We start from the raw sequence: 15,439 nt of genomic DNA, 5'->3' as shown, positions 1-15,439 counted from the left end.
TTTAACTTTAAATACTGGCTAAGGGGTGTCTATGTTTATTGAAGTTGACATGTTTCTAAGGAGTGGCACGCTTTTAACCAATAATGCAGTAACAAGGTTTTCTTGAAAAGACACATAATTGTCTTGGTGAGTAATAGAGGGGGTTTCAGTTTTCTTCATTTCGCTAGCCCAGATGTGGTAAAGTGTTCACTGCTATAACAGCAATCACCACGGTTGTTTCCTTCTATTTTCATCTGGCACACCCCCATTTGGCTTCAAGCTCTTGGCCAGAGTAAAAACTTTACACATTGCACAGTGGAAGCAATCTGATTACTTCCATGAAGGCAGTGCTTAGGAAATATTTACTTTACCACTAAACGTACCTGGCACCAACAAATCCAATCAACCAGAATGTATTGGGATGATCTTAAATATCCCTGCAAGAATCCACATTCTGAGTGGCTGAATTGACTCATTTCTAAAGTTAAAAACACAGAACAAAATTTCATCTTTCTCTTCTGTTTTCCTACTCTGATTACTCAAAGATCAATACATAGGCAAGGACAACATGTCCCCCCCTCCCCCAGAAAACAGATTCTAATGGCACCAACTTGTACAGCTAATATAGGAGCATGAAAAATAAAATATTGTTTAGTTCTCCAGTTGCAACTCACACATGAGGCATGGTTCCAGTTGGCTTCCTTAACACACTATTCCCTTTCTTTTCTACTCTCCCACCCTTCCTTCTTTCCCCTTAGCTTTATTCCAAATGTATTTTTAAAGCGTCTTTTCTAGAGAATAGAATCCCTCATGGTGGTCTTAGCGAAGTGGTTTGGCTTTTGTGGATTCCCATTTTCCTGTTCAAATGGCATGCTTTTTTCAGCTTAGTTATCCGCTACTTCCAGACGGTAGCATTTGTCTTACGCTGGAGTTAGGGTTACCAACAAACAGAAGCAAAAATTTCCAACAACAGGAAAATTTTCATGGTACCAATAAGAGTTTTCTCGCTGCTGGAAGAATCCTGCCCTTTCTGGAGCATTCCCACTTCCTTCCCTCCCTTCCCAGCTCTGGGAACTCTTTGCATTTAGTGGGTGGAGGTTTCAGAAAGACCATTCTGCTTTTGAAAATGGCAAAGAACACATTTTGGGAGAAGTGCCTGTGCTTGCCTCTTGTTCTCACACACTTTGGGGGATGTATGAGAAAGAAAAAGAAACCGTCCAATCAAAAGAACAATTTTCAAATAAAGGTTCTCTTGCCGCTGAAGATATGATGAAACCTCAAGAACTATATATTGTTTCTTAAATGTCTACCGATGAGTTTAGAGCTTTTTAATTTTGTGACAAACCCACAGACTCCTGGTTCTCCAACATCTAAGGTGTTGGTGTTTTAGTAATCTGTGCCTATTTACCTGCTGCTATTCCCTCCGAATGGGAGCGATAATTCAAGATGAAATACAGCATGTATTACTCTTGAAAAGAGGAATTTTCTCTCCTTTCCTCCGTAATTGAGGTCATTCAACCACCAGGGTTCACCTGGAGTCCATACCATGATACACGCGTCACTCCGAGCCATTTTATCTTTTGTGCTGATAGTCAAGATCGCAGCTCTAACATTGACATCAAACTCCGTCTGGGCAGATGACTAAGAGTGCTGCACAACATAAACTTTTGACCCTCAACTTTCTGACCTGCAGTTGCAACGCACTAACCACAAAGATACACAAAGCTATGCCTCTTCTTTCAGGGGGAAGGGGCCCCCAAGGAATCTCAGGGACACCCTGCTTCTGGCACTGCCTTTTGGATTAAGAGGGTGGATTGGATAGTTTTGGGTGTTTGTGACTCTATTTCCTGTCAAATCAGCCTCCTTCCTACCTCTTTTTGTCAGCACTTAAAGAAGAGTGAGATTATTTTTTAAAATCACTCATCATCGCATTTAACAGGGAAAATTTGGATAAGGACAGTGGAACCTCAAAAAAAAGTGAAGGAAAAAAAGAAGACAGGGAGAAAGCAGGCAGCGGGGGTTGGAGACATTTTCCCCCCTTTATTTAAAAATAAAGACGCAGTCCTAATTGTTGGGAGAGCTGGCCCAGGCAAGCGAGTTGACTGTGAACTTGTACTAAAGCGTGCTCTGCTGGCGATTCCTAGGGTGTGCAGATTTATCTTCTCTGCATTTACTTAACCCGGCAGTGAACTGCACGGGCGTCATTTGTTAGGCGATGACAGACTTCACCTCCAGCAAGGGCTGCTTCACAAAATCGCAATAATTACCCAATAACCTTCATAACAAATATTATTATTGAAAATACCGGTTTGTGGGGAGGGGACCTAGTGGAAGAAGGACAGCTTTCTTTGTGAAAAACACCGAACAAAACAGACCTAGGCAGATCCAGTTCTGGGGTTCAGAATGGCCAGGACTGTGGTTCCCCTCTCCTAGGTGGGTGGGACCCTAGACCGACCCCCTCAACCTTGTATGGAAGCCCCGTTACAGTTTTGTCATTGACTAGAAAGAAATTTTGCCTTAGAAGCCAAAAAGGGATGGAGCCCACAACATTCTGCACTCTCCATGGTGGGCAAACCTCAGACAGACTCCCAAGCTAAGGCAGAGGAAGACGCTTCGAAGGGCATCTTTTAAGCTAAAGGGATTGTCTTCCTCTTTAATAGCCCATCTTTCAGGATGTAATTTGCTCTCCCCTCACTAATTGTTTGGATATAATACTCTTCACATCTCAACAAATGAACATGACTCTGTTTCTGATAGAAAATTCTGTCTTGCTCTCCCAGAGCCGCCAACAATGAAGCAGGGGAATGAGCTGGAGAAAAGGAATCTCGGCATAATGTTGTGAAATTAGACCATGGAAACCCTAACAAACCCCTAAGTAAGTGTGACCAGAAGCTTCCTATTATATTTATAGTTCAGGAAATATTGTCTCTTCAGCTTGTAGAAACAAACGAGGCCCTGCACATACTGGACACCTTCTCCTTTTACAAGATGAGGAGCACAGACACTTCTGCCACCGGCTGAGGCTGGATGTCTTCATAAAGCCCTTAATGACAGAGATTTTTTTTTCCTCCTAAGTAAGTTCCTCTGCAAAAACAACACCAAAGAATGCACAAGAAGAAATAACTTATCTACAAAATGAGCAGATAACCAGCCATCCTTTTTACTATGCTTCCTATGAAAATAGGAAGAAAAGAAATTCTCCAATCATGCTCACACAGGTCTGACTGGATGCTGTATTTTTTAAAAAGTCATTTAACTCCTTGTGAGTGAACCTGCTCTCCTAAGAACTCTGAAGTTTTATGAAGATTACAAGAGACAGAAATAAGCAAGCTGACAATATTTATAGCCTGTATTTTTTTTAATACATGGGAAAGATTCTCTGTATTGGGTAATGCTGGATATGGGTCCAACAGCCTTTCTGCCCATTCCCACACCCCGGGTGGGATGTGGCCACGGAGGTGGTGTGGACACTTCCTCCGGGCAAGTTACTCAAATGAACCTGCCAGAAGCCCTATCACTCTTTTTTTTCTGCTACTAATTTTAGTCACCAAGAAATCACTCAAGCAAGATCACCAAATGAGTAACTAAAATAAAACCTTAACCCAATATTTTCCAGTAAAGAACTCAAAAGTCAGAGCAGCAAAACAAAGACTCTAGAATTCTCACAGACACACAAAATGACAAAAGAGAACCCAAATAGAGTTTATATTCTGGTTCCCAGTAAGATGCCAACACACCTTCCTGAGTGCTGAAATATTAGTACTTTAATAGGTCATACAAGATGACTTCAGAGATTTGCCTCGCCACTACTTCAGAGAAGTGGGACTTGTGGGAGGGTTTTGATTTTTCATAAAACTTCCCAGGTCTGTTTTTTGAACCTCTGACTTTGGGGACAACTGTTGGACTTCTTCTGTTGGGTATAAGTGGCCTCTGCACAATAAAGTTTGTTGAAACTCCAAAACTATACCCTTTTTTTTTTTTTCATTTTAAGCACTTAGTAAAAATATCTTTACCAATTAGCACTTGCAGGAAAACTATCCAACTCCTAAGGAGAAAATCATCTGGAGACAGATCTTTTTTTTTTTTTCTTTTTTCTTTTTGGTTCATTTCTGAGTTGGAGAATTTGGCTTAATTCTTCAGAGGGAGTAGGGGAAATCTGCTAGGTCCCTTGTGGGTACCCATCCAGAGAAAGACCCTTGGAGAGGCCACAGCATCCCCAGTCACTTTGCCTCTGAAGATCTTATATGAGGATTTGGGGACAAAGAGGGTGGTGGCTGAGGCCAAGTTAGAATTGTACCCAGGAAAAATTTATTTCACCTTACTTCACTGTTGGTGCAATATTGGGAACTGTTTTGGAAATCATAGATTATGTAAATTTCCTGGGATCAAACAGAATGAGCAGCTAACAAAAGAAAGGCGGAAATCTCCTACTGACAAGCGACCAATTTCTTCCCTAAACTATCCTTTATGACGTGTCAGGAAAAACAACCTAATGGCTCTGGGGACTTTTAAGTTGGGCATTGAAGACACCTCCACTTCCCCCCCAAACTTTAGGGCACAGTTTGGAAGGCAGAATTTTTCTGTGTGTTGAGGGGGAGTAAATTTCTCTAATCTTTAGTGTTACCTAGGGGGAAATCCCTAAGTTGCCTTTTGAGTGTCCTGTGCGTGTGTGCACGTTCTAATTCTACAAAGGAGGAGAGGAAAAGGAAAGAAGAGAGGGAGAAGAAAGGGAAGGCGGAAGAAAAGAAAGCGCTTTAACTCCTTTCATTTAGCCTGGGGATTCAAAGACTAAAGTTAAATCCGGCCATAAAGTTTATTGCTTCAGACTCACAGGCGGGTGAGAACAGTCCCACCGAAATAAAAAGACCGTGCAGGGAAACAAGGTTCAGGGCCTGGTCCCGGGTGCAGGGGAGGGGGCGGTGAGCCCTCCGCCCCCCCACCCCCCACTCCTCGCCCCAGGTGGGGGACCCGCAGTCCCCAGAGCCCTGGGCTCGGCCTGGCGACCCAGGGGCCCAGCCTGGAGGTGCGGCCGGCGCCTCGCCGGGCCTCTGTCACCCTCCGGCTCTCTCCCGAGCCAGCCTGAAACTCGGCCCGGAAGGCAGCCGCCTCAATTCAGGGCTGCCAGATGACCCCGGCCCGCGAAGACATATTGCCACAGCCCCATAAGGAATCCCGCCAGGGTCGGCCTCGGCCCTGCCCGGGCCTTTCTTTCCAACTCCAAGCACTCCTCGGCGCAGCGCGGCCCTCGGCGCCCGCGGCCCGGCGCCCCGCTGTCTCCCAGCCCCCACCCTAGGGCTCCGCGACCCCCCGACGAGCCAGCCCCGCCAGCCCCGCCAGCCCCGCCAGCCCCGGAATGGGGGGGCGGCGGCCTGGCCGAGTCTGCACACACAGGGCCCGTTCGCACACAAAAATCATCTTTTGCGCGCCGGCGAGAGCAGCGGAAGTCATTAACATTCGCGGTCGTGCAGCAAGCAATTAAAGTTAGGCCTGGGGACGCGGCGGCCACAGGCGCTTTTCACCGGGGTGCCTCGCAGAGCTGGCTCCTGGCGCTGCTACTGTGGGCAGGGGAAAAGTTGGCTCTGCCCTTTTGAATTCAGAGGCAACCTCAGAGCCATTGAACCAGAGAGAGAGAGAGAGAGAGAGAAAGAGAGAGAGATGGAGGAAGAAAGTTTTCAGAGTACAAATAAACTTGAAAGCGCTTAGGAGGCGAGCTTACCTTAACTCGGAGGGAGCCATTTTTCAGAGAGTTTTGAGAACTTGTGGTTTGGACACTTCTTGACCTAAAATTGACAATTTGAATGACCAGGCGGCACACGTAGCCTGCAAAAGAGTCAAATGGAGTCCAGCGTCAGTGAGATTATATGTTATGTGGTATATAATGTTGGATGTCAACTCCCCAAAACCATAAAACTTACTTTAATGGCCCCACGTGACGTTTTATAGCCAGTGAGCCGATCTGTCTGTGCTATGGATGATTTTACGATCTAATTCATAGACAAAACCCTATTCATTTGGCACCCAAATGTCATATAGCCGGAACTGGGGCTTATAAAGTTTACTGTTTTATAACTTTTAAAAGGAAAGACGGCATCAGTGTAAGCAGTCGGTAAATGTGCAAATCTCTAGTTGCGCTTTAGCTGCTCTGAGGAGTTTCCCAATCGAGCTAGGATGGGGTAAGTACCTTCCATTTGTAGCAAATTAATTGTAGCAAAAGAAGCCAACTGGGCTCAGGGTAAGGAATGGGAAGGGGTGCCTGGGTGGGTTAAGGGGCAGAGGGTTTCGAAGCCATGATGGGGCGCAGCAGCCTCTTCAGCAAGTGAAGGCCTAGGATGACCTTAGCAAAGAGGCAGCATCTGTGTGGGCCCTGAGGGCTGCTAACAAAGCCCAGTGCTTTTGCTCCTTCTTTCTCTCTTTTCCTTTTTTTTTTTTTTTGGTACCCAGTAAGTTCACTTGGTTTCCTCAGAGATGGGCAGGTTGGACTCAGGCTTTGGAACCACCTACATACAGCTTTTCCACCTTCTGCCCTGCACTCTGATGGGTCAGAGTTAGGGAGGTGGCGGGTCAGGGTGTTAGTTAGTCTGAGGTCTCCTAGCACAGGCAGGCTGCTCAGGTAGCCTCAGACTCACTGCCTCCCAGCACTGGACAGACAGAAGAGCAGAAAGAGCCGCTTGCTATTTTGGCACAAACCAGACCAAGAGAACTTACAATAGAAAGTTTATTTTTTTGTTTCCAGTCAGTATTTTTTTCCTTAAAAACAAATACAAAAAAAAAAAAAAAAAAGCTGATCACAGTTTGCTTAAACAGCCAGACTCGGACAATATTTGTAACTTTGTTCACAAAAACATACATCACTGAAGCTGCGCTTAGGAGAGCCACTTCCAGAGTTCGTGCAAAGGGTCCTACAAAGGCACGCAGGGACACACCGCTCGGAGTCACAGTTTTCGTCACAGAGTCACTAGTCACTACACGTCAAACAAGTTAAGTTGTGTCTCATCAAGTCACCTCTACAACAGCATTAATTACACAAGGAATATAGGTAGTTTGAATAAAAATATCTTTAACAGCTTGGAGCTATTGAGACAGGAATACTTCCACTCACATGCACAGTTAAACAACTGGAGTGCAACACACAACATTGGCACTAAACGAGGTTGAAGGGGGACTTTTTTGTGTGTTTTTTTCTCTTTTTTGTTATAGTTACTTCAAGTAACACAGCTTGCTTCATATAAATAAGTTAAAACATCTATTTTTTTTTTTTCAAGACAAAGCCATTCAGGACAAAGAGATGAACAGAAAGCAGATCTACTTATACAGGCGCTATAATGGCAATAAACAGGCTCATGATTAAAAGATGAATTAGGGCAACGAGAACAGGGCTTCTTCACAGAAGGAACACAAGGGAGTTTCAGAAAGTCACCTTAGTACTGACACTACGCGGGATCCGCTAATACTGCTCAGTACTTTAAACGCTCAAATACTCAGGGGCGGAAGGCCCCTCCCGCCGCCGCCATGCTCATGCTTTTCAGCTTATTATCCTTTTTCCATTTCATTCTCCGGTTTTGGAACCAGATTTTAATTTGTCTCTCGGAGAGGCAAAGAGCATGTGCTATTTCAATCCTTCTTCGGCGGGTCAGGTAGCGGTTGAAGTGGAACTCCTTCTCCAGCTCCAGAGTCTGGTAGCGCGTGTAGGCCGTCCGGGCTCTCTTGCCTTCCGGGCCGCCTATGTTGTCTGCAACAGAAAAGTCAGCGATTTAGCCACCAACTCCGCAGCCCCCGGGTGCCCAAGTCGAGCTGGGGTCCTGAGCAGGGAGCGGGGGAGAAACGCTCAACAAGTCCTCCCTGCTCGCCGGCCCACCCCTCCCGAATTTCCTTCCCTCTTCCTTTCTAGAGAGAACACAATACAGTTTGGACTCTGGGAACAATCGGCCCATCTGAGGCTGGAGCCGCGTCCCGGAGGATCGCCCGGCTTTCCTTCACCCCTCTCCTGCCCTCTGGCCCTGCCCCTGGCGTCCCGAGGCGGGGCACTGCCCTCCCAGGCAGCCCACCTCTCAGAAACCCACGGAAGCAAGGCCCTTTCCTGAGCGCCCAAGTGGCCTCCAGGTCACCCTCCCCTAAAGTTCCAGCCCCGCGAGCCGCCTTCTGTTCCAGCCTGCACGCTTGGGGCGCCTGCTTTCTTTTTCTTCCCCTTTCTGCTGTCCCTTCTGCTCCCAAACTTCAGAATCCCGCCGGCTCTCGCCTCGATTATTCCCCCCCCCAAGCCCCTTTTCGGGGACTCTAATTAGTAACGCTGTTTCCCCAGCGTAGCCCTCCTCATAAATTATCCGCCCTGACAAGCCCAATTCACGGCCCCTACTGCCATCCTCTACCTCTCTGCGCCCTGCTCGGCTGGCCTGACCCGGGAGCGCGTTCCGAGGCGCTGGGGTTCGATATGGGATTTTTCCTCCCCACCCCCCCGTTTCAACATCTAAACTTGCCTGGCCAGCGGCCCTTCTCCCCCACCCCCATCCCTCCCCATCTGCGAGCTTTGGGCGCTGCAGAGAAGAGAAGGTGAAAGGAGGAAGGCAGGGGAAGGGAACGGCGGGGAGAGACTCCACAGGGCTGGGAGAGGCGAGACCAGGAGACAGACGGGAAGAGAGGGCGGTAAAGAAGAGAGGGGGGACCGAGAGCCGCGCCCCCGCGGCCGCGTGGATTTAGAAAAAGGCTGGCTTTACCATGACTTATGTGCAGCTTGCGCATCCAGGGGTAGATCTGGGGTTGGGCGGGCGGCGCCGGGCTCGGCTCGCTCTGCGCGCTCGCCTGCTCGCTGCTGGCGGGGGCGTCCTCCTCGGCTCCGGACGCCGTGCCAACCCCCTCTCTGCTGCTGATGTGGGTGCTGCCGGCGTTGGCCGAGGCGCCGCTGGAGTTGCCCAGGGAGTTTTTCCCGCCGTGGTGGCTGTCGCTGCCGGGCGAGGGGGCCACGGCGGAGCAGGGCAGCGGGTCGGGCGGAGGCGAGTGCGTGGACGTGGCCGGCTGGCTGTACCTGGGCTCGGCGGGCGCCGCGCTGGCGCCGGCCGCGTAGCTGCGGGCGCGCTCCCCGGAGCCAAAGTGGCCGGAGCCTGAGCGGCCGACGCTGAGATCCATGCCATTGTAGCCGTAGCCGTACCTGCCGGAGTGCATGCTCGCCGAGTCCCTGAATTGCTCGCTCACGGAACTATGATCTCCATAATTATGCAACTGGTAGTCCGGGCCATTTGGATAGCGACCGCAAAATGAGTTTACAAAATAAGAGCTCATTTGTTTTTTGATATGTGTGCTTGATTTGTGGCTCGCGGTCGTTTGTGCGTCTATAGCACCCTTGCACAATTTATGATGAATTATGGAAATGACTGGGACATGTACTTGGTTCCCTCCTACGTAGGCACCCAAATATGGGGTACGACTTCGAATCACGTGCTTTTGTTGTCCAGTCGTAAATCCTGCCTGATGACCTCTAGAGGTAAACTCGTGCACTAATGGGGGAGTTGGGTGGAGGCGAGAGGGGTGGCGCGCGCGCCGCAGGCGCGTGCCCGCCACCCGCCGCCGCCGTTCAGTCGGACTCGAGCGCCACCCGCTGGAGGCAGGGCGCATCGCTCCGCTTCCGACCCAGGGCTGCAAGGGCCGGGGTCGAATTGAGGTTACAGCCCATTATGGCAAAATTATTGCATTTCCCTCGCAGTTCCATTAGGATGTACCAATTGTGAGGCCGTCAGCTGCCGATCGCGCGCCCGGCGAGGATGCAGAGGATTGGGGGGAGATGGTGACTTGGATTTTATTTACAACAACTTTATTTCCCCGCTGTGCAGCCCCTCTTATTTTTGTGTCGAGGTTGGGGTCGGTTCTGCCCGTCGTGCCGGCAGCTCTGAAATTTGAAAATACAGATATCACCTTCGGGGAAGGGGGGAGGCCATTTAGCCAATTGGAGAAATAAATCCTGCCCGCAGCAGCAGCTACAATTACGGCTCTGTTTTTCTGTGAGTGCATGAGGGACAGTGTCCCTGCCGCTCTTAAATGACAGGCGTCTATTAAAGATAGCTTTTGTGTAGTGTTTCTCCGAGGCGAGGTCAAATTCCATACACTTTTATAACCGGAGTCGATTTTTCTTTCGTGTAAATATGGTTTTCGTGTCATTAGTTCGCTATTTGATTTGCTTTAAGTATCCAATCCGGAGAATCTTCACCACCAGGTCCCTTTCCTGGAGGCAGCCGGGCCCCAAGTCGGAGGGTTCTCTGTGAACCCAGCCAGTGGGCCCAGCCTCCCCGCAGCCACAGAAGCTGCTTGGAGGCTGGGGATCCTTGGGCCGAGGTATGAGCGTCTTGCTTAGACCTCCAGGAGTAAAATGAGGGTGCTAATGGAAGCATTTCGTGCCAGTGCCTAGTAGCTTCGTATTTTCCTGGGTCCTGAAAGACGAAAGTAGATCACGAATATAGCCGAAAGGCATGGGGGGGTGGGGACTTCCCGCTGGAGGCTGAGCGTCGCAGGCACCCCTGGCACATTTGGAAACCAGGACTCTTGCCCCATGGCCCCGAGCCCCTTCCTTTGGTCCTGAAAGCTACCCTGGTAGCAGCGCAGGCACCATCGGAGGCGGGGTCCGGGATCCGGAGCTGGAGCCTTCGGGAGCCCAGGCTCTCCGGGGGCTGTAAAGTTCCACCCGCGCCCAGGTTGCGGCGGCTCGGCTGAGGCTGCTGCTCTTCCACGGACGGTTGCGCGCGCGGGGCCGAGAGACTAGGCTGTCTCAGGGCCCCCTTTGTTCCTTACGCTTCTTCCTGTCTAGGAGCGGCCTGGAATGCCACTGCAGTGCTGGGGCCCCGGCCTTTAGGCCCCCTCTTTCCAGTGGCCCGAGTCGATTTGGTGGTACCCTCCGGGACTTGGTGGCGAGGGACCGAGGCGGAAACGCCCAGACACCCACCGAAAGGGGCTCGGCCCCGGGTTCTTTCCTCTCCAGCAATCCCGCGTCCCCGAGCTCAGGAGCACGCAAAGGCGCAATATAGCACAAGAGCCAGGGACGAATTCGGGGCGCGCCCCGGGATCCGGAGCCGGCTAGGGCAGCCTTGGAGAGCGGGACTGTGTGTGCAGTGCGCCCTGCTCCACCGCTGGGATTGGCTGTGTGTAGTATTATTATTATTATTATTTTTTTTTTTTTGGTAAGAAATAAATGCTCAGGCGTTTGCAAAGCTCCCAACTCCCCTGAAGCTGCGGAAGCCCCCCGGAGGAGCAGGCGGGGGAGAAAAGTTGGGGAGCAGGCGAAGGCAAGGGGGCAAAGCCGAGGGAGGTTGCGGCGCTGGCCTGGTCCCTGCCCAGGCGTCTACTCGCCAGCCTTTGCCTCCGCGTCCTCCCCGCTGGGCTGTGTGGAATTGATGAGTTTATTTTCCTTTTTCCACTTCATGCGGCGGTTCTGGAACCAGATCTTGATCTGGCGCTCGGTGAGGCAGAGCGCGTTGGCGATCTCGATGCGGCGGCGCCGCGTCAGGTAGCGGTTGAAGTGGAACTCCTTCTCCAGCTCCAGCGTCTGGTAGCGCGTGTAGGTCTGGCGGCCTCGGCGCCCGTGACTCCCATACACAGCACCTGCGGGCAGAAATGGCCGGGCGCCCGGTGAGCCAGGATCCCGGCAGCCGAACCAGTCAGACCCGCGCCCCGCGCCCCTGGCCTCTAAACTGGAAGCCCACTCGCCTCCGCTCCAGCCTCTTTCGCTATGTCTAAGGCCAAAAGCCGGCCGGATGGGAGAAGATTATTTCCTACCAAGCGAGATGTTTTCCACCTAAAACAATTTGGAGTGAGAAGTTATTGTTTTTTGGAAAATCTGCTCAGTCAGAAAACCATTACAAGCAAAATAAGAGAATGAGCTGCTTAATTCAGGGTACCTGAGTTGTGCTTTTGTGGGAGTGTAGTCTGTGTGTGTCTGGAAGGGATGGGTGCGGAACCCTGGAAGTAGGTTGGACCCTAGGAATTCACACACGGATTTCTGTGAAGGTGTTACTGTGGCCACACATGTCAGGACTCAACATGGGGGTTTTTTGGAAGATGAAAAATGGTTAGCCCTCTCAAATCTCTGCAAACTCCCCCAGACTGTATGGCCCTTCTGAGAAATACAGCACTCTCTTGGAAAAAAAAAAAAGTGGATCTTAAAGCAAAACACTATCAGTCTAAAAATCTGCACTAGGCTCTGCCCTGCTCCAAGGATTCTCTGTCGAGTTTTCGGAAACCAGAGGCAAAGGGATGGAGCGATGGGCCATCTGGGGTTTCTGGAAATGTAGGACTGTGATGGGCTATCTGTTCTGGTGCCAAAGGAGCCCATGGGTGGGGGGCTCCCCCCCCCCCCAAGCTGGGTGTGTGAGACTCAGGCAGGGCCTCAAAAGGAGGCACAAGTTGGCTAAGAGTGAGCAGTTGAGTGGAAGGGGGAGGAGGGGAGGGAGGGGAAAGAGAAAAAATCCTGAGGCTGGGGATGTGGCCCTCCAAGGCTTTAGGGAGACACTAGTGAGAGCCTTTAATCTATATGGATTTCTGAAAGGCAGAAAGGAGAGGGGTTGGGGAGTGAAAGGGAGTTATCAATGGTGGGTGCAGAAGGCCATCTCTGCTTGGGGATCTGAGCAGGGTGTTATTACCAGGGTGAAGTGTGGGCAGGCACTCCCTCCCACCCAGCCTAGCTCTCTGTTCAGGTTGCCCCTGTCACTGAGTCTCACATAGAGTGGCAGTGACCCCTCTCGATTCCCTAAGGTGTCACCTTACAAGGATACTAGTGCCGAGCCTTCACACGGCCACAGCTTGATTGCCTCACTGGGCATGGGTTGGGGTTGTTTGTTTTTGTTTTTGTTTTTAATCTCTTAAAAAAGCCAAAGAAACTTTGTTCAGTCTTTCCTCCTCTCTTTCTATTTCCTCCTTCTACTTTCTCTGTCTCCGCCTTCCTTCCTCCTTTCCCCGTCTCCCTCCACTCTCCTGGGGGGGCTGCAGGGAAATGCCTTACCCGCGCAGGAGTTCATCCGCTGCATCCAGGGGTAAACGGGGCTCGTGTACTTCCGGTCGGTGCCTTCGTCATGGAGGGCTTTGCCCGGCACGCTGCTGCTGTCGGGTTTGTACTGCTGCTCGGGAGAAAAGTGCAGGTAGTCCCCGGGGCCCCTCTGCTTGCCACTGCCCGAGGGCGAGGCGCCACTGAGGTCCTTATCAGAATAGAAACACGAGGCCCCGTACTCGTAGGACGCCCGGTTGCAGGCCAGGACCGAGTTGGACTGTTGGTAGAAACAAGGTGAGGTGTACGTCTTGTCCGGGAGGCTCGACGCCCCGTACGAGGCCGGGAAGGGCCTCAGCGCGTCATAGCCGGCCGGGTAGAGGGGCAGCTGGCCCAAGAAGGAGTCCTGGCCGCTGGGCAGGCTCCCGGGGAAAGTGGGATTCACAAAATAGGAACTCATTTGCGCGCCCCTCTGCAGGACTGTGATTTGTTGTGTATTAGTACATCTGGCTATAACTATTAGTAGTCATCGAACTGGTTTGTTTCTGGATGGCCGAACGCCAAAAGCGACAGCAGCAAATCGCACCAGCTGACGCGGCGGCGGCCAATGGGAGCGAGCGCTGGAGCCCGCTCCCCGGGGACCGCGGCGACCGAGGCAGCAAAGTTACAAACAGCCCCCAGCCCGCCCGCCCGCCCGCCGCCGGCCCGGCAGATTGATGGGCGCGCACAGCCAGCCGGCCCGGCTCTCCTCCCGAACGCCGGCGGCGGGCACGGCCCGGGTAGGGGCGTGCGGATCGGGCCGGGCTAGGGGCACTGGAGTCCGGGCCGCCGCAGAGGCCCCGCCAGGCCCGCTCCTTCCTCCTCCCCTTCTTGCCTGGTCGGATTTTGCTGGTTTTTCTTTCCAAACAGGAAACCTGGCAGCCCCGCGCCCGGAGGGGCGGTGACAACGCTGGCTTTGCTCCCCACCGGCCTGCCCTCCCGGCAGGGCCCTGAGTTTGCCCCTCCCTCTGCGCTCCCCTACCCGTGGGTGCGGGTTCCAGAGCTCGAGAAGGGGGTGTGAGAAACCAGGCCTTCACGCCCTGCTCCTCACTCCTGCACCTTAGCAATCGGTGCATCCCTTTCTCCTCTCCTTCCCCACACCCACCGAGGGCCTGGGCCTCGCTGCCGCCACAGCCGCCGCCGGGTGCGGAAGGCTCACCTCCAGCTGACCAGGATGCGGCCAAACCTCTTCCCCGACCGGCCCCATCCTCCCACATACAACACGCCTCCTTTGAGTCCTGACGGGCTCCCCTCCAATGGCCAGCGACTGGGTGGCCTCAAAGCACCCCACAAGCTGGGCATCCCCCGTCCTACCTCTGCACCCAGGAGCTGAGAGGCCAGAAACCACTGTTTTCAACAAGAAAGGGACCTACAGAGGAGTGGTCTTGAGACTGAGCTCGGAAGCCGGCTGTGGGACCTGCTCCCCTCGCCCAGCACTTGGGACTCGCCAACCCGACACCCTGACAGCTCAGAGCTGAGACAGATCCAGATGTGGAATCTCTGTCCTCATTCTGGAGGCACAGCCACCCAAGGTCTCTGCCCAGCCAGGCATAGAAGGAAGCTGGGATGTTCCAAGGCCGTGAGATCATTGGTGTGCTTGGTTTGCAGGGTGTCCCACAGCCCGCCCTTTCCTGGGGTGTACCCCTTCCTTGCCTTTCCTGGGGCTGTTGGGGGTCTGCTGCCTGCAGTTGCTCCTATACCAGGAAGAGCTGCCTCAACCGCTCCAGGAATCCTCTGCATTGCTTTTTACCGTGGTCCCAGGCCTGGCCTTCCCCAGACAGGACGTGAAAAGCATGTCCTGGTTTACTTTCCCTTGCTTGAGAGGTGTGCCTTCCAGATAGTTGACTTTTACAGCACATGGATCAATCTCATTTTGTAAAATGTGATATCTTTCCAGTGGCATTTTTACAACTGTATTTGTTGGGCTAGTAAAACCCTTGAATTAGCTTTAAAATCCTCAATTCTGTGGAGGCTGAAGAAAAACTATTTATACAATTTGGTTGTATTTCCAGAGGATACTTGTAAGATCTGTAAGATTCTGGTGAATGCAGGCCGATGGGGCTCAGGACTTGGGGGGGGGGGATACCAATGCCTCCTAGGGATCTGCCAACGACTTTCTTAATCTCTTCCTTGCTTTTTGAATTTTTCCCCTGCCCTCACTTCCCTCAAAAGGAGAAAATTGGGAAAGGACGGGACTACAGGACTACGGGTGGCCCCCACAGAACCTCGTGAGCACCCCTGAAAGTGGCTGCTGCCCACCCGATGGGGGCTGTACCCAGAAGCCTTCTGCCTGTGTCCCAAACCAATCCAAGCTGGGAAAGTTTCCCCTGTGTATATATAAAGAAGGGCCCCACAGGAGAAGATAGAATATAACATTTCCCTCGAATTCCTTCAGGGAATAGACACGATAGGCGCAAATGAAAGCTCAAGGTTAAAATTCTAAAGGAAACCATATTTTTAAAG

General features: G+C 51.8%; 3 protein-coding genes across 5 annotated transcripts in view; all 3 read right to left on the bottom strand.

Annotated features, from left to right (window-relative positions):
• The window catches only part of HOXA3 (homeobox A3), a 45,515-nt gene that overhangs the window by 27,341 nt on the left and 2,735 nt on the right, over positions 1–15,439 (bottom strand). For all 3 annotated transcript variants that reach the window (XM_072783667.1, XM_072783664.1, XM_072783668.1), the window contains exon 2: positions 5,696–5,799. The gene's annotated coding sequence lies outside the window, so the exon portion shown is untranslated. The remainder of the gene's footprint in view (positions 1–5,695; positions 5,800–15,439) is intronic.
• Positions 6,681–10,954, bottom strand: HOXA5 (homeobox A5). Its single transcript, XM_072783671.1, has 3 exons — positions 10,551–10,954; positions 8,691–10,394; positions 6,681–7,708 (listed from the first exon to the last, which is right to left on the bottom strand). The coding sequence occupies exons 2-3, from the start codon at positions 9,583–9,585 to the stop codon at positions 7,458–7,460; spliced, it is 1,146 nt and encodes a 381-aa protein (XP_072639772.1). The 5' UTR covers positions 9,586–10,394; positions 10,551–10,954; the 3' UTR covers positions 6,681–7,457.
• HOXA6 (homeobox A6) lies at positions 11,099–13,614 on the bottom strand. The gene is made up of 2 exons (XM_072783690.1): positions 12,956–13,614; positions 11,099–11,559 (listed from the first exon to the last, which is right to left on the bottom strand). Exons 1-2 carry the CDS (start codon positions 13,395–13,397, stop codon positions 11,300–11,302), a joined length of 702 nt encoding a protein of 233 aa, XP_072639791.1. The 5' UTR covers positions 13,398–13,614; the 3' UTR covers positions 11,099–11,299.

The sequence above is a fragment of the Canis lupus genome, chromosome 18, assembly GCF_048164855.1.
Source record: "Canis lupus baileyi chromosome 18, mCanLup2.hap1, whole genome shotgun sequence".
Classification (NCBI taxonomy): domain Eukaryota; kingdom Metazoa; phylum Chordata; class Mammalia; order Carnivora; family Canidae; genus Canis; species Canis lupus.
This window is presented reverse-complemented; position numbering and strand designations above follow the sequence as displayed.

Bases quoted from the DNA above. Each gene is read 5' to 3' on its own strand.
- HOXA6 (XM_072783690.1), bottom strand. From the start codon at position 13,397: ATGAGTTCCTATTTTGTGAATCCCACTTTCCCCGGGAGCCTGCCCAGC. The intron at 11,560-12,955 runs GTAAGGCATTTC...TTCTGCCCGCAG, and splicing joins GCGGATGAACTCCTGCGCGG to GTGCTGTGTATGGGAGTCAC.
- HOXA5 (XM_072783671.1), bottom strand. From the start codon at position 9,585: ATGCGCCCTGCCTCCAGCGGGTGGCGCTCGAGTCCGACTGAACGGCGG. The intron at 7,709-8,690 runs GTAAAGCCAGCC...TTTCTGTTGCAG, and splicing joins CAAGCTGCACATAAGTCATG to ACAACATAGGCGGCCCGGAA.